The 19,631-nt window shown below is 34.7% G+C and overlaps 1 protein-coding gene and 1 long non-coding RNA gene across 4 annotated transcripts in view; one reads left to right on the top strand and one right to left on the bottom strand.

The window, feature by feature from the left end:
* The window catches only part of nt5c3a (5'-nucleotidase, cytosolic IIIA), a 21,882-nt gene extending 4,952 nt beyond the window's left edge, over nucleotides 1-16,930 (bottom strand). Inside the window, exons 1-3 of one of the 3 annotated variants that reach the window (XR_015510262.1) lie at nucleotides 16,622-16,930; nucleotides 4,561-4,659; nucleotides 1,317-1,386 (exon numbers count right to left, since the gene is read on the bottom strand). Coding sequence is in view for 2 of the 3 variants with exons in the window: in NM_199560.3 (NP_955854.2) it covers nucleotides 1,317-1,386; nucleotides 4,561-4,659; nucleotides 16,622-16,759 (307 nt within the window). In the remaining variant the exon portion in view is untranslated. 3 annotated transcript variants of the gene reach the window in all.
* On the top strand, nucleotides 4,796-11,334 carry LOC101882543 (uncharacterized). The gene is made up of 3 exons (XR_015511025.1): nucleotides 4,796-4,874; nucleotides 8,479-9,383; nucleotides 10,431-11,334. It is a non-coding gene; the product is annotated as an uncharacterized LOC101882543 (long non-coding RNA).
* Nucleotides 16,931-19,631: the final 2,701 nt, after the last annotated feature.

Consider the following 19,631-nt stretch of genomic DNA (forward strand, 5'->3'; position numbering starts at 1 on the left):
CTGTGATTTTTTTTCCTTTTCTTTTTCAAATATTTCACAAATTATGTTTATTAAGAGCAAGACATTTTTCACAGTATTTCCTATAATATATTTTCTTCTGGATAAAGTCTTATTTGGTTTATTTTGGCAAGAATAAAAGCATTTTTTAATTTTTTATAAAGCATTTTAAGGTCAATATTATTAGCGCCCTTAAGCAATATTTTTTTGGATTGTCTGAATAAACAATTGTACAATAATTTGCCTAATTAACTTAGTTAAGCCTTTAAATGTCACTTTAAGCTGAATACTATTGTCTTGAAAAATATCAAGTACTGTCATCAAGGCAACGATAAAAGAAATCAGTTATTAGAAATGAGTTATTAAAACTATGTTAAGAAATGTGTTAAACAAATCTTTTTATGTGTGCACATTGTGATATACAGGTTTGGAAATAATGCATTCAGTGACATAGAATTAAAGGAATTATGACATAAAACCAAGATTTGCAACAAAAGCTCTGTGAAATTTTGGTAACACTGTCCAAAATTATGGTCCTTTAGACCAGTGTTTCTCAACCACGTTCCTGGAGGCCCACCAACACTGCATTTTTTGGATGTCTTCTTTGTCTGTTACACCCAGTACAGGTCTTTCAGGTACTGCTAATGAGCTGATGATCTGAATCATGTGTGTTTGGATAAGCAGAGATGGATAATGTGCAGAGCTGAGAAACAATGGTTGAGTAACACTGCTTTAGACAATATGTAGCAACTACGTCTCATGTGACTCTTATTACACTTAATTTTCTAGAATAAGTTGAGTAAAGTACTTGCAAAGTTACTGATTGTCAGCAAAATATTTGTTGTGGGACACAAAAACAATACGTTACAGGTGTTAAGCACACAGTCTACTAATATTCAACTGATTGCTAGCAAAGATACATTTAGTCAGACAGCCATCTTAATAGTGTCACCGAAATTATTAATAATACTAACCTGCAAAGTTTAACAAAACTATTTTAAGTAACTTACTCCAATTATCTATCTATCCATCCATCCATCCATCCATTTAATTTATCAATTTATAACTATTTCTTTCAGAATATTGCAAAGGATGATTACACAGCTTTAAAATTCAATCTGTACAGACAATGTGCTTGTTATTGTGTGATGCACTTTAGTTAATTTCATACTTGTGTGTAGTCAATATTTTGTTATATGCATAAATTTGCTTAGGTGGTTCATTCCACTGATGAACAAGGGAATACGATTAACGAATGTCACGTGTTATAGGAGCATAATTCTTTGTTGCAAATACATTCTTTTTTTTGGCATACTCACTATGACATGATGGACAACGTTTTCCATTGACGGCAAATCTGCTTAACGTCATATCGAAATCTGTGATGATCTAAAAATAGTACAAAAAAACACAGTAAGAATTAGGGTTGTAACAATATACCGGTATGACGGTTTACCACGATTTGAACGTGCACGATTATCATACCATGAACAATTGCATATCAACGGTTTTAACCCTTAAAGACCGAGACAGCCGCCCGCGGCTAAAAATAAGTATAGCTCTTAAATGTTTAATAACTTTTGATCCGCTGATCCGATTCATACAATTCAAAAATTGGCATAAAGAAGAGAATCTCAGCTTTCCAGTGCTGTATCACATAACATTCGCGGACTTTCAGAGGCTCCGGAATCAGTGCGGTTACGTCATCAACATTTGACAACGCTGATTTGACACAGAAACGCTCGTCACTGTGTCTCCGGACAAATCAGACATGATACATTGATGCATTGTCCCTCCTCCATGCCCAGATTGGTTCAAACTCGCTATATCAGAACCAATAAGCATAGGTTTCGCTTTTGTTTTTGGACCAACACTGAGCTTTTTGAACAACACGGAATGAGAGATGGGCATACATTTATGCGTGGCTAAATAAAACGCAAAAAAAAAAAGTTTTGCATGAAATAATTCTCATACTAAGTACTTTTGCATGCACAGCAGCACAGAAACATGACAAAACAGTGACACAGCAAAGACGAACTGCTGCTCTTGCTGTTTTCAAAAGACGCAAATGAAGATGCAGCTGTTTGTCTGCATTGCAGACAACCATATCCATATCCATAGACAACCATATCCATGCTGGCACATAAAACCTAGGGATGTTCCATATTGAATCTAGTTTCGTTATGTAACTATTTATAGTATAGTAAATATTTATATCTATTTTTTACTGAGGATTTGCACCATGTTTATTTGGACTTTATTTGGACTTTGACACATTATTTATTATTTTCTTATTTTTATTTGTTCATTGTAAGTGGTGTTGTTTATAGTAACTAAAAATATATTATTTGGAAAAAGTCAAATTTGCTTCACTGTTCTATTATTTTGTAACATTTGTAACATACCGTATACCGCGAAACCGTCAAACCGTGGTATTGTTTTAGACGATTATCATACCGTGAAAAATTCATACCGTTACAACCCTAGTAAGAATAGTCAAGTTGCACATTTGGGGTCATTAGATGTAGTCAGACTGGTATACACTTACCTGACAAATGTCCTGACGCCTATCCAAGTTTTAGAAACAACAAACAAAAACTTGACTTCTAGCTGATCATTTGGTATATGAAGTGGTTAATATAAAAGGCAAAGGCTTCTAGATCCCGCTTATTTGACCAAAATAAAATATGATCATACCTTAATTTTTAATGATTTAATAGGTCTGACTTTGCTTAGAGAAAAGTCTTGTCACTTAACAGAAATAATGTACAGTATTGTACAACTTATAACTTATTAATAAAGTCATCTGGAGTGGCAAAGAAAGTGTTCTTGCAGGACTCTTAAAGTTCATCAAGATTCTTTGAATTCATCTTTAATCCCACCTCCATCTTACCCCACACATACTCAATAATGTACATTTTAGGAGACTGGGCTGGCCAATACCAAAGCACCTTGACCTTCTTTGCTTTCAGGAGCTTTGATGTGGAGGCTGAAGTATGAGAAGCGCTATCCTGCTGAAGAATTTGCTCTCTCCTGTGGTTTGTAATGTAACGGGCAGCAAAAATGTCTCGATACCTCAGGCTGTTGATGTTGCCATCCACTTCGCAGATCTCCTGCATGCCCCCATACTGAATGTAACCCCAAACCATGGTTTTTCCTTCACCAAATTTGACTGATTTCTTAGAATCTTGGTTCCAATGGGGTTCCAGTAGGTCGTCTGCAGTATTTGAGATGATTGGGATGCAGTTCAACAGATGATTCATCAGAAAAATCGACCTTCTGCCACTTTTCCAAAATGGTCAACTAGAAGTCAAGTTATTTGTTGCTCTTACAACTGTAATTGACGACAAGACTATATATACACACACATGTATGTTTGTGTGTGACCCAAAACAATAAAATCAATCATAAAGTGTTTTTTTACATTACCTAATTATTCATTCATTCATTTTCTTGTCAGCTTAGTCCCTTTATTAATCCGGGGTCGCCACAACGGAATGAACCGCCAACTTATCCAGCAAGTTTTTTTACGCAGCGGATGCCCTTCCAGCCACAACCCATCTCTGGGAAACATCCACACACACACACACACACACACACACACACACACACACACACATATACTACGGACAATTTAGCCTACCCCAGGGGTGTCCAATCTCGGTCCTGGAGGGCCAGTGTTCTGCAGATTTTAGCTCCAACTTGCCTCAACACACCTGCAAGCATGTTTCTAGAAAGCCTAGTTAGAGCTTGATTAGCTAGCCCAGGTGTGTCTGATTGGGGTTGGAACTAAACTTTGCAGGACACCAGCCCTCCAGGACCGAATTTGGACATGCCTGGCCTACCCAATTCACCTGTACCGCATGTCTTTGGACTGTGGGGGAAACCGGAGCACCCGGAGGAAACCCACGCGAACGCAGGGAGAACATGCAAACTCCACATAGAAATGCCAACTAAGCTGAGGCTCGAACCAGCGACCCAGCAACCTTCTTGCTGTGAGGCGACAGCACTACCTACTGCGTCACTGCTTCGCCCATTACCTAATTAAGGATGCAAATAAATAAGCTTTCTATTGATTTATGGTTTGTTGAGATGTGACAATATTTGGCATAGATAAACTTGTTTGAAAGTTCAAAAACACCTAAACATTGAGAAAAATCAATTGAGTTAGGGTTGTCTAGGGTTGAAAAGTTGTCTTAATTAAGTTCTTAGCAAAAGGTTACCAAACAAAATTGGAGTTTTATTATATTTATACTATATTTAAATACTTACAAAATATCTTCATGGATCATGAGCTTTACTTAATATTTTAATCCATTAAAAGAAAAGATTTTAACATTAACATTAAACAATATCTATATTGATATTTAACATTATACAAATGTATTTTTAGCTATGCATGCAACAAAAATCACATATGAGCAATATCATACAGAGATTCCTGCTTTACTGAACACTACTAAAGATGGTGTTGACTCAATAAGTGTGCTTTAATTTAGTGCATAACACAAGATGTGCTTCAGAATAGTCATAGCAGTGCTAAAAAAAAGCACAGGGTTGTACCTGCAGTTTGGAAGCTCCACCTTTAATGAGACCACAGATAATCTGCTCCACCCTCTCAGGGTCTCTGATGTGAACGGTGTTTTTCTCGAACTCTGGCATCTGCAGCAACAAGAAACAACCAATGAGATCAAGGCATTCAGTGGTGTGCTGAAATATTCCCTCCCTTCTCCCTAAAGCCTTGCTGATGTCACTGTCAGGAGGAGGAGCCAAAGGAGAGCAGACGCTGCAGTCTCACAACCATACAGAAGAAACACACACAAGCTGCAGTCTTTAAGAAGAAATCCACTGAGGCAGAAGACAATAATAAACCACAGGTAAACATTTTCTGGAATCATTTTGTCAATTTGTGCTAATAATCATCATGATTTACTGTATTAATGTTTAATTTAAATGTCCAGCATTAAGCAATACATTCTAAAACACCTTTTGCTTAATAATAATTGTAATTATGCTGTTGTATAAATATATCTTAGAGACATTTTTTTGTATACTGGTTAGTTTTAACAGGGATGGTTCACCAAATCTCTATTTTTAATCACTATTTACTTACCATCAAGGGGTTCCAAACCTTTACAAGTTTCTCTATACTGTTAAGGCCAAAATAACATTTTAAAGATAGCAGAAAACCTGAAACCATTGACTTCCAAAGTTGCAAAAAACAACTGCTATGGAAGTAAATGGTTACAGGTGTACAGCATTTTTCAAAATATCTTCTTTTGTGTTCAACGGAAGATAGAAAGCCAAACAGGTTTGAAACAAGTGAAAGGTGAGTAAATTATGACAGAACCTTCAGTTTTGGGTGAACTATCTCTTTAACTGCTGTTAACTGTAATTTAGACAGTGTTGACTTGTCATTTGCCAGTGTCAAAGTTAAGTCCCTCCTTATCCTGATTCCAAAAATACAGTGGACAACATACTCCAAATACACTGGATGTACCTTGTGATTCTAAAAATACCCCAACCCCCATCTCAAGCCTCCTAAATGGAAACCAGATCCCTTATATTTACATAAGTTGCATAAGAAAGATTGCGCAGATATTCAAATTAAATTAAAACAAGCTCCCATAGAACTCACAGACTCAAACATATTACATTTAAGAAGCAACAAACATTTACAGTCAACCACAATGACCATTGTTTATTATACAACATAAATTATGCAGCTCGGTACGTCCAGCACAAACTCGCAAGAATGCAAAAGCATCCAAACGTCAAATAACTTGTCGTGAATATGGATTTGACTGACATTTACTGCAGGACACAAGTAAACAAATATCAAGTCCAATAATAACTGGGTGTAAAAATAGCCTGTAACCGTACCTTTTCCTCTTCCAGGCGTTGTGTCAAAGAGAAGAAAAAGTTTCTTGTCTGACACGCACTTATATAGCCCTGCCACAAAGGAGGCGTTGCCTCAAAACCGATAACACCCCATAATCTAAACCCCTGCAGGGAGTCACATGACCCAAACACCCTTCTTAAAGACACACGGAAAATATAGAAAGCCAAAATACTGTGATAATGACACAACTGAGGTTTAGATGCAGTTTGGAGGTTTAAACTTTTTATTAAAGGCTAACTCCACTTTTTTGGAAATGGACTTATTTTATAAGTCACCTAGAGGTAGAGAGTTGAGTTGTACCATTTTTTTAACCCCTTTAGACCTGAATTATGTTTCAAATTTCAGAAAAATGGGACTGGGTCAGGGTCTGCAGGGGTTAATTCATCCAGAACCTCTCCAGGTGTGGTGGGAGCACTTTTAGCTTAGAAAATCTAATCGAAAAAATGGAATCGGATTAGATTATTATTAGCATCTTGCTCAAAAAAACAAACAAAAAAAGGAGGACTTTTCCTGTAGTTACATCATGCACTTATGCTGTGTTTTTACTAGATGCGACACGCACTCGCTTCATTCGCATGCCAAATTCGCTTCATTCGCACGCCAAATTAGGTTCATTCACGTGTTAAATTCGCTTCATTCGCAAGCCAAATTCGCTTCATTCTCGCGCCAAATTCGCTTCATACGCGCGCCAAATTCCCTTCATTCGCACGCCTACTTTCCTTCATTCGCACGCCTAATTTCCTTCATTCGCACGCCTAATTTCCTTCATTCGCACGCCTAATTTCCTTCTTTTGCACGCCAAACTTGCTTCATTCGCGCACCAAATTTGCTTCATTTGCGTGCCAAATTCGCTTAATTCGCGCGCCAAATTTGATTCATTTGCACGCCAAATTCCCTTCATTCGCGCGCCTAATTTCCTTCATTCACGCGACAAATTCCCTTCTTTTGCACGCCAAACTTGCTTCATTCGCACGCCAAATTCCCTTCATTCATGCGACAAATTCTCTTTCGCGCGCCAAATTTGCTTCATTTGCACGCCAAATTCCCTTCATTCACACGCCAAATTCCCTTCATTCACACAACAAATTCCCTTCTTTCGTGCGCCAAATTCCCTTCTTTCGCGAACCAAACTCGCTTCACAATAGATGTGGATCAACTCTACAATTTATACGTGGACGATGAAGGCTTTCAGACATGCTTCACACTGAGCCGAGCCTAGTTTGTTGAGCTATTGTCTGGTGTCAGCACCACCAAAGCTCCTGATTGTTTAACGCAACACGAACGCCCACTGAAGTTCAGATTTTCCAACTTAAGCTTTCGCACGTCAAAATGCTCAACTCGCCCTGCTTCATTCACATGAATCGCGTCATTTGCGCCGCAGGATGTTTATTCACATTTTTGCATTGACTTAAGTAAATCACTCAAGCTTGGCGCTTCATCCGCGTCTGGTGAGAACGCAGCTAAAGTATGACAAAAATGTAAAGTTGCTAGTTTCTATGTCGATATGGGTAGAAAACCATTTTAGCATAATAATCAAGTTTTGCTGCTGCACCATGGCTGCAGTGGCACAATAATGCTAAGCAAAGTAGCTAGGCACTATTTTCAGGTATTGCTGCTGTACCATGGCTGTAGCAGGCCCTAAGTTCTTTGATCATTATGACAGAATGGGAATATAGTTCCTAGCCATATTAGCCAAACAAAATAGCAACTTTTAATTTTCTGCCAGTATTAGCACACAATGGACCAACAGAAGTGTCAAGCTTTAATTAGGAAAATTATAAAAAATATATATATATATATATATATATATATATATATATATATATATATATATATATATATATATATATATATATATATATATATATATATATATATATTTTTTTTTTTTTTTTTTTTTTAAGTGAGATGATAACGGTCTAATCTGATTCAATGATTTATGCTAAGCTAAATTCAAGGTGCTCCTGCTAAACCCTGAAATCGGACAAATAGATAAAAAAATAGTAAAACTTTAGGGCAAACAACCTTGTCATTTTTAAAAAAAAATTAGTAAGATGCTAATGGTCTAATCCGATTCATTGATTTATGCTAAGCTAAGTTAAAGGTGCTCCTGCCAAACCCTGAAACTGGCCAAATAGATTCAAAAATAGTAAAACTTTAGCTCAAACAACATTGTCATATAACATATAAAAAACAGTGTGAGTAAGATGCTAATGGTCTAATCCGATTAATTGATTTATGCTAAGCTAAGTTAAAGGTGCTCCTGTCAGACTTTGAGACCAGCCGAATGGATTCGAAAATAGTGAAAATTCAGGTCAAAAAACATTGTCTCCAGCTCAACAAAATAAATTATGCTGACCAAAGGACTGAGGTTATCTCACAGTGTCTGAATGTGCGGCATGTGTGGATTGTGTAGTTCAATAAGGTCAGGGTTTGCTCAAAGACTGCTCTACTCTGCATATGTTTATTTCATAATGTCAGAAACAAAAGTTATAAGCATTTTGAAGCTCCAAAGAGAAATTCATACATCTCTTTGGGGTTGAGTCATGTTCTAACATGCTATTGTGTTTCTGAAACAGGTTTTCATCTTTACACACTGATTCTTCAATGTATGAGGGCTCAATGAATGTCTCAAGACCATTACTGATACTGAGGATTGATACAACTCATCAAGCAAGAACATTTGAGCTTGTTTACCATATTTGAAGTGTGCTAATCAGTGTTTACATGCTAATGACAGGCAATCACATTAAGCAGTTGTGTCTCTATGTCTGAATTAAAACAATTTGACTTGTATGGATTGTTTACATCGTCTTTACAAAGATTTTGAAGTGTGAAAGTTTTGGTGAAATGGACTTTCAGTGAAAGGACAAGAATGTCTTGGGTTTCATTCAAAACACATTAAAGCGGTACAGTAGTTTACCCCAAACTTTTGCCATTGTTTTTTTACTTGTTCTAAACCTGTTTTCTTTCTTCTGAACACACAAAGGAAGAAATACTCAAGAATGCTGGGGATAAAACAGCCATTAACTTGGATGTCATTGGCAGATTGTTTTGTAACCTTATTCAGAATATTTTGTTTGTGTAGGCAAAAACAATCCCTAAAGTTTATAACAAGTTGAGTAAATGTTGAGACTTTAGGTGAGATATCTCTTGTGTTTCAAAGACAAAAACCTTTGAGCATGAGTAAAAGTAGAATTTTTAATTTCGTATGAACAAAGTTATCAATACCAAAATAAAATGGCCTGTTAAATGACAACGTTGTTGGAAAAAGCCTGTTCATTAACATGACAATGAAAATAGTTTTTTGTTTTACTGAAAACACATCGATCTGGAAACAGGTTTCAAAGTATAAGTTTTTGAAAATGCTGTCATTGTCATCTCTGTCTAAAGACCCAAAAATAAGAGTCTTTCAGGTGCATGCATAGTGCGGGTTTAGAAAGGTGTAGATTAAAAAATGTATGTAAAACAAACATACAATGTGGTAAAAACTAGGGCTTTGCAATTAATCGAAAATCCGATTTTGATTTTAGCTTCTAACGATTATGAAAAACCAATAATCGAGATAAACGATTAGTAACTTCGCAGCGCGAAAGACCGCATGCTTATGTGTGTGTGTGCAGCGCGCACACACAGAAGCGTGCTGTCAGCATTTGGTCTCATTCGCACACAGAGCGCAGTCAGCGCACAAATCTGAAGTCATCTTAATGTGAGCACTTTAATGGTCAAATAGGTGTCAAAACGTGGTGTTGAGTGATTATTCATATTAAACATACGAGTTGAGAAACAAAAGACGTGAAAAAGAAACCATTAAAGTGAAAGTGTGCGATGTTCCTGCTGCCGCCTGTTTTTATGAGTATTAATCAAACAACAAAACGAGAAAATCCCTCACTGCTTTTGACTGAAGGACTTTTGAAGCTAGTGTTTTTCTTACAGTGAAGATGCTTAAAGCACAGTTTGTTTCATATTTTTATTATATTGTATTTATTTCCCTTTCCTTTGCAGGGTGGAAAATAACTGTATATATGCAGTTAAAGTCAGAATTATTAGCCCTCCTGAATATTAGCAACCCTTCTCCTCCCCAATTTCTGTTTCATGGAGAGATTTTTTTCAACACATTTCTAGACATAATAGTTTTAATATCTCATTTCTAATAACTAATTTCTTTCATCTTTGCTATGATGACAGTAAATAATATTACACTAATTTCAAAATACAAGCATTCAGATTCAAAGTGCGATTCAAAGACTTAATTAGGCAAAAATCAAATATTCAAAATATTTAAAACTGCTTTTATTCTAGCCGAAATAAAAAAACAAGATAGCCTTTCTCCAGAAGAATTTTTTTTATAGGAAATACTGTTAAAATTCCTTGCTCTGTTAAACATGATTTGTGAAATATTTATTTTATAAAAAAATCTCAGGAGAGGTAATAATTTTGACTTAAGTGATAATCGTTTTGAATAATCGTGATTACAATTATGACCAAAATAATCGTGATTATGATTTTTCCCAAAATCAAGCAGCCCTAGTAAAAACGCATCTTTTACGCATGACAAATTCTACACCCACACGGAAAGAACCTAATATAATCATATACGTTTTAATAAAGGTTTTGAATATATGAGACATATATAATATTGTCCGTTTTCCTATATTATATGTACATATATGTAAGCTTGTAAAATTCCCCAAAAAACTTTAACTGACATATAAATGAAGACAATAACATACCAAGTTATCACCTGTCATAATCTACATTTAAGCAAGACGATTAAGTGCAACATAGTTACCCGAATATATGAATGTCTTTTCTGGAATAGCTTTTAGCAGCCAACTATTTTCACAGGTTTTAGTTCGTCATCAGATACTTAAACATTATGCTACGTTAAAAAACACACAATACTGGTTAATTGGTTATTGATCATCAGAGGAACCCATCATCAATATATATGACTTTTACAACCGTAGGCTGCACCGTCATGCCATTTTTGATGAAAATTCATTGGTTTCTGAGCGTGAATAATGATAAAAGCTTGTTGCAAGATAGCAAATGCAGTGACGTATGGAACAGTCAATTGAGCTATATCTACGTATTGATGTCTAAGGTCACAGCACTGTTCATAGTGTAGTTCCGATTGGCAACCTGGAAATAAGTCCACTATTTTGCACTTCCAAAAGACTTAATGGGACATCAGAGACCATTTTATGCAATACTCCAAAGGCCATTGGAAAAAAACTATTTGATTGTTGTTGCATAAACAAGGATGATGCTAACTTCTGGGTTGGCCTTCAAAAAAAGTATGTCATCCCTGTTGCACTCTTTTTCATAATAACTTATAAAGTCAGACATATTGTGAGCTACAATGTTAACTAATGGAACATTTAATAAACCCTTTGTTGTAGCCCCATTCCAAGACAAAAAATGATTCTGTTAAAAAAAAAAAAAAACATACCCACAAATCACAGCTAGGCATGGGCCGGTATAAGATTCTGATGATATGATAACCTTAAATAAAATATCACAGTATTGTGCTAACTGCTCTAAAATATGTTCTTTTTAACTGTCTAGATAAAAAACTAAACTTTTTTTTCCACTTTGAACATAATATATTTATTTTAAAAATACTTTAGAGCAGTAAACATGTCAGGCTAAATAATTCAAATGAATCATTGACTTCTGCTTCGTTTCAAAAACACTAATTTCTTTACAATTTAAAACGGCACCTTTGGATTTTTAAATTTTTTATTTGCTGTACATACTGTTATCCTAAAAAACAAACAAAAAAATGTAAATAAAAAAATCTTACACATACCTTAGAAGTTGGTATGAAATTTTGGCGATTTTAAACCGCGGTATGTCAACATTATTAGCCCTCCTTTCTTTTTCAAATATTTCCCAAATGTTTTCCCAAGTTAGTGTTTTACATTATTTCCTATAATTAATTATTTTTTCTTATGGAGAAAGAAGACATTTGTTTTATTTGTTTTATCTCATTTGTTTTATTTTTGATAGAATAAAAGCAGTTTTACATTTTTAGGTCATTATTATTATACTTTGCTTTAAGCAATATTTTTTGAGATCAAACCATCATTATACAATGACTTATGTCTAGTTAACCTAATTAAGCCTTAAAATGTCACTTTAAGCTGAATACCAGTCTTTGATTATGTTGTTTTTAAATTCACAATCAAACCATTTTTTAAAAAATGTATCCATTTTCATTAGGATTGTCATCAAATCACACAGTTCATACTAAGTTAAGCTGTAAATACATAAGTCTTTTTGTCTGATTTTAAATTTTGGTATGGTATTTTCTGCTTTACAATACTGTAATTTATGAAAAAAAATGACAGAACAAAGAGGGCAGGCACTAATGCACACTATTAGGTCTCAAGAAAAGGTGCCGTGGCAACCAGCTCAAATCCAGTCAATTACATCAATAAGTCATTACTGCCACAATAAAACGTTCTCTTCCAGAACCAAAAAGAACCACAAGCATATAAACTTAATAAGCTCTTTGAAGGATATTGTGATTTCACATCAGCAAATAGGGCTGCACTATACTGGAAAAACCTAGCATGGCAATATTTCTTTCCCTGCGATTTAAATTGCGATATAAATACAATTTCACCAGATGTAGGGCTGTGCAATTATTGGAAATAATTTCGATTTTGGCTTCTAACGATTATGAAAAACTATTAAACGACATAAATGATTATTCCATCATATACCGCCCCTTCCCAGTTGTACACATTTGTTGCTCTGCAAAGCTCAGTTCCACATGAAAATGACTAAAAGCATGTACTGTAATGTAACGTTTGCAGCACGGGATGAGCACCATTCATTGATGAGCATTCGAATCATATTTTTAAAAGCGCGAAAGATCGTATGTTGGTGTGTTTGTGTGTGCGCACCGCGCTTAGCCTCTGACATGCTGGGAGACGAGCAGAGCACACAGATCTAACGCCATAATGCGAGCGCTTTAATGGTCAGATACATGCACATTTGTGTCACAGCGCGGTGTTTAGTGATTATTCATATTAACCCTCATTTGGGTAATAAACAAACGAGTTTAGAAGCAAAAGACACGTGAAAGAGAAACCATATCAGAGCCGCACTATTCTTAAAGTGACAGAGCGCAATATTCCTGCTGCCACCTGTTGTTATCAATGATTAAAATACAAAAGGAGAAAATCCCTCACTGCTCTTGACTGAAGGACTTTTGTAGCTAAAGTGTTTTTCTTACAGTGAAGATGCTTAAAGCACAGCTTAAACATAACAGATTTAATAACTAATTTCGAATAACTGATTTCTTTTATCTTTGCCATGATGACAGTACATATTTTGCGAGATATTTTTCAAGATACTAGTATTCAGCTAAAAGTGACATTCAAAGGCTTAATTAGTGTAATTAGGCAAGTCATTGTATAACAGTAGTTACTGCTGCAGACAATCAAACATATACATATATATATATATATATATATATATATATATATATATATATATATATATATATATATATATACATACATATATATATATATACATATATATATATATATATATACATATATATATATATATATATATATATATATATATATACATATATACATATATACATATATATATATATATACATATATATATATATACATATATATATATACATATATATATATACATATATATATACATATATATATATACATATATATATATACATATATATATATATATATATACATATATATATATATATATACATACATATATATATATATATACATACATATATATATATATATATATATATATACATACATATATATATATATATATATATATATATATACATACATATATATATATATATATATATATATATATACATACATATATATATATATATATATATATATATATATATATATATATATATATATATATATATATGTATATGTTTGATTGTCTGCAGCAGTAACTACTGTTATACAATGACTTGCCTAATTACACTAATATATATATATATATATATAGCTTAAAGGGGCAAATAATATTGAGCTATTAAAATAGATTTCAAAATATTTAAACCTGCTTTTATTCTAGCCGCAATAACACAAATAAGCCATTCTCCAAAAGAAAAAATATTATAGAAAATACTGTAAAAAATTCCTCTGTTAAACATCATTTGGGAAATATTTATATATAAAAAAAATTCACAGAAGGGTGAATAATTTTGACTTTAAATAATAATCGTTTTGAATAATCGTGATTACAATTATGACCGAAATAATGGTGATTATGATTTTTCCCATCATCGAGCAGCCCTAACCAGATGACATAGTATCTTTATTTGGAAAGAATGTATAATGTTAGATCGATTAGGACGATTCTACAGTGGGAGTGCATCTCCATAAAATCTAATAAACAATCTAGAAACTTTATTGGGTTCCCCGACACATTTTTGATGTGGTCTGCAATTTGCAGTGTATTTCTGTATTTGCATGTGTTGCCAGTATTTTTATGCATACCAATCTATAATTGCAATCAAGAACAAGATACACTTGAAACAAATCGTTAACAAAAATAAAAATAATTCTTTAAAATTAATAGTTTTTTAAAGTTACAAATGGAACAATTTATTATGCCTGAATGCTTTTAAGGTCATTTTACAAATCACAGGCATCAAAAACACAAGCAAATGATGAATTATAATCCAGACTTAACATTGTGTATGCTCGCGATGAGACTATTGCGAATGATCACATTGCCATATCGATGCTGAAATGATATATACTGCACATCGCTATCAATAAGATTTTTTTACTTTGTTTACATATACCATTACATAGTATATAGAGCTAATTAATTTATTCTTTTTCAAATATTTCTCAAGTGATATTTAGCAGATTAAGGACATTTTCACAGTAATTCCTATATTTTTTTTCTTCTGAAAAAAAAGACTCATTTGTTTTATTTTAGCTAGAATAAAAGAAGTTTACATTTGAAAAAAAAAAAAAAAACATTTTGAGGTCAATATTATTAGCCCCCTTAAGCAATATTTTATTTATTGGCTACAGAACAAACATCATTATACAACGACTTGCCTAATTACCCCAAGTATCTTGAAATAGATATTTAGTACAATACTATCTACTGTCATCATGGCAAAAGTAAAAAAAAAAAAAAAAAAAAATCAGCTATTAGAAATTATTGTGTTATTAAAACATGTTTAAAAATGTGTTGAAAAAATTAGGGGAAAATAATTAAAATATAATAATTATGAACAGGAGGGCTAATAATTCTGAATTCAACTGTAAACTCCAATGAACCAAAAAATTATGTATTGTAATTATTTTTGAATGCAAAAGGCCACCTAATATAAAGCGGGTCCAAAACTTGAACAAGGATGCTGATAAAGTGGGCGGGCACAACTTGTGCACTGTTGGGATTCCAGGAAAAGGTACCACGGCAACCATAACTCATATCCAGCCAAATAAGCTATTCCTTAGTACTACTAAAATTCACATTCAACATCACGAGGAAACACAAACCTGACATCTTCATCCACTTCTTGATGGATATCAAGACTTTACCACAGTAAGTGGCCAATTTTGATTTAACTATTAATGGTACCATAGCTTAACTAAACGCTTATTTTACACTGCTATTAAAGGGATAGTTCACCAAAGAAAAGGAGGTTTAAAACCATAATGATTTTCCTTACTCTGCTGAGCGCGCACACACACACAAAAGATATTTTGAAAAATTTTTATAAACCTGTAACTATTGACTTATATAGTAGGAATAACAAATATTATAAAACAGTTGCAGATTTCCATCATTTTTCTTAGTTTGTGTGCAACAGAAAAAAAGAAATAGATTTGTATTAAGGTGGTTTTACATTCATTATGTGATAACTTTTGACATGCTTCCCTATATTATTTATAATGATACTTTGAATGTTCGACCTAAAAGCACGCAAGTATGACAACACTAGCACTATTTTTTGACTGCTAACAATTTAATTTGATAGCCATTGGCTGCTAATATGATTTTACTGTTTGGAATTTGCAAAGAATACTTTTTCAGAAAATGAAATTATTAATAATATTAAGGAAAAAGCGCGAATGTGTGAATAATAAACAAACTTTACCTCAATCAGATTTGTGACAAGCGAATGATGAGTAAATAATGACAGACTTTTCAGTGTTGGGTGAAATAACTTCTCCCTTTACGTTTCATTATTTTGACATCATTATAAAACAATTTGTAATATTATTATTATTATAAAGATATAAAATAACACAACTGTAAAGACTTTATCCTCAAGGAGACTTAAAAGTACACTTTGGGTGATCGTCTGAAAGTGACACTACACAATAAACAAACATATTCGTGTATTTATTCCGAATATACAGAGAAGCAAATGACCTCTACATCCCTTCACCGTTCACCGGTAGAGACACGGCCCTCGGTTCGGTGACCGTGAACCGGAGCTTCAGCAAATACTACAGATATAAATTTGTAACGTTAGATAGATTTAAAGGGACTTTTAGCTTCAACGCGAGCGCGTCCATTATGTTCAACCGGCACAGCTGTCAACTCCTGGAGCCTGACAACCTCCATAACCGCCAAATGTTACGCGCCGCTCCCTCGCAGTAGCAAGACGAGATGTGAAAGCCATTACCCAAGTTGAAAATGTGCGCTCACCATTTCGATTATCTTGGTTTTCTTCCCCGCTCTCTGTTTTTTGGTGAAAATGTACTGAGCGAACACCACACCGCCGAAAAGCGCGCACACTGTGGCGCTCGCCATCGCGCCGACTTTAACCACCGCGTTCCTGTCCATGTCCGCTCGCAGAAATAAAACTAATGTAGTCGCACAGACACTACGTGTTTACGGGGTGTGTTGGAACAGATCACAACCACCCTACTCAATCTATTTTCTATCTAGTATGTGTCATGTTAGCGGAACTGCTAGAGAGAGGACCCGGATGACACACTGCACTTGTCTAATAGTGAAGTATGCAACCAGAGTACACTTCATGGTACCAGAGTGCAATGCGCATGACAGGACATGATGGGCGTTTTTATATATCCGCTGTTTTATTAAAGAGAGATGTCGTAAATGTGTTGTCAAATCTGTTCCAGTGTTGCCAAGTTAAATATTTTGTTGCTAGATTTAGCAACTTTTCATACTACCCTAGCAACTGTTTTTTTTTTTTCAAAAGCACAGAGCAACAAATTTAGCAATTTTGAACATTTATTTGGCTACTTTTAGTACTTTTAAAAAAGTGACTCAAAAGAGCAGTGGCTGCAGGCTTCACTCAGTAGAGTAAATTGCTAGCTCAGATTGTTTTCATAACTGTTAATTTAAGGATATTTGTTAACACGTATAACTGTTGGTAATTTAGGTAGCGATACATTTCAGTAGAGCAATAACTGTTGTCACTTTCACAAATGTGTTAATTTCACAAGTTAAAAAGAGTAAGTACACAAGCTGTGATTGTTTAAAAGAATGTAACTGTTCATTATCGGTGTTATATTTAAAATAAATGAAATCTTGTCAAAAAGTGTTTGTATTTTTATAATTAATTAACTTTATTTTTCATACAAATCTGAATGGACATATTTCAAATAATGTTTTGCTGAGATGGCCAGTCAATTTGACAGCATTAATTATTTTGTATACTACATAAAGATGTAGTTTTGAGTTGTGACTACACAATGACGTCATCACACAAAGTAATATGTTAATAAGATCCTATTTGTTGTGCATCTGGATGTAATGTTTTAATATAATATAATACATGGCGGGCAATGCAGTGGCGCAGTAGTGCTGTCGCCTCACAGCAAGAAGGTCGCTGGTTCTGTTGGCGTTTCTGTGTGGAGTTTGCATGTTCTCCCTGCATTCGCGTGGGTTTCCCCCACAGCCCAAAGACATGCGGTAAGTAAATTGGATAGGCTAAACCAGGGATGGGCAAACTTGATCCTCGAGGGCCGGTGTCCCTGCAGAGTTTTGCTCCAACACTAGTCAAATACACCTGAACATGCTAATCAGTGTCTTTAAGATCACAAGAAATCTATAAGCAGGTGTGTTTGAATAGGGTTGGAGCTAAACTGTGCAGGACACCGGCCCTCCATGACCGAATTAGCCCACCCCTGGGCTAAACTGTCCGTAGTGTAGTGTGTATGAATGTGTGTGTGTGTGGATGTTTCCCAGAGATGGGTTGCGGCTGGAAGGGCATCTGCTGCGTAAAAATATGCTGGATAAGTTGCCGGTTCATTCCGCTGTGGCGACCCTGGATTAATAAAGGTACTAAGCCAACAAGAAAATAAATAGTACACGGCGCCTCAGAGTAGAAACATGACGGGCTTACACTTGTCAGATACTATGTGATGTCGTCACTGATATGCAAATTAGTGCATAGCATCATCTGGCAACATTTAGCTACTTTTCGGGCAGGTTTTAACTACTTTTAACTGGAAATAGTTGGCAAAACTGATATGTTCCAAAAACAGTAGGAAGTCTGTATTTGTTGGATATACGAAACACAGAGGAAAAAACACAATATAATAAAGGAAAAAAAGCATTTGAGTGACGTACTGTATGTTGTAGAAGATACTGGAATTTAGTCTTATGGGAGTGGACCAGGAAGGAAACAGGCCTCCCAAACAAAACAAGACCCACAATGAGAATTTGAAATATCTGTTTGTGTAGGAGTTTCTGAAATCTATTGCAGTAGTGCAACATTAAGACTGATCACTAGCATTGAAATCCAACAAAGAAGTATATTTGGAGACATATTCTAACAATTGTAGGCATTTGATATATGATTCTAATATATATATATATATATATATATATATATATATATATATATATATATATATATATATATATATATATATATATATATATTCTTGGACATATAAAATGTAAACAAAATAGCACAAATGAGTTTCTGGACAGAAAATTTTAAGTTTATGAATATAAAATATGGTTTGTTTCCCAGAGATGGGTTGCAGCTGGAAGGGCATCTGCTGCGTAAAAACTTGCTGGATAAGTTGGCGGTTCATTCCGTTGTGGCGACACTGGATTAATAAAGGGACTAAACTGAAAATAAAATAAATGAATGAATGAAAATATGGACTGCACGGTGGGCGCAGTGTACGCCTCACAGCGAGAAGGTCGCTGGTTCGAGCCTCAGCTCGGTCAGTTGGCATTTCTATTTGCATGTTCTCCCCATGCTGACGTGGGTTTCCTCCGGGTGCTCCGGTTTCCCCCACAAGTTCAAAGACAAGTGATACAGGTGAATTGGGAAGACTAAATTTTCAGTTGTGTATGTGTGTGAATGAGACTGTATGGATGTTTCCCAGTGATAGGTTGCAGCTGGAAGGGCATCCGCTGCGTAAAACATGTGCTGGATAAGTTGGCGGTTCATTCCGTTGTGGCGACCCTGGATTAATAAAGTGACAAAGCCGAAAAGAAAATAATGAATAATAATAATATTATTACTAATAATAATAATAATAATAATGGGCGTCATGATGTCGCAGTGGGTAGCACAATCACCTCACAGCAAAAAGGTCAATGGTTCGAGCCTTGGCTGGGTCAGTTGACATTTCTGTCTGGAATTCTGTTTTTCCCATGTTGGTGTGGGTTTTCCTCCGGGTGCTCCGGTTTCCACCACAGTCCAAAGACATGTGGTACAGGTTAA

The sequence above is a fragment of the Danio rerio genome, chromosome 16, assembly GCF_052040795.2.
Source record: "Danio rerio strain M-AB ecotype USA chromosome 16, GRCz13ab, whole genome shotgun sequence".
NCBI classification, from domain to species: Eukaryota; Metazoa; Chordata; class Actinopteri; order Cypriniformes; family Danionidae; genus Danio; species Danio rerio.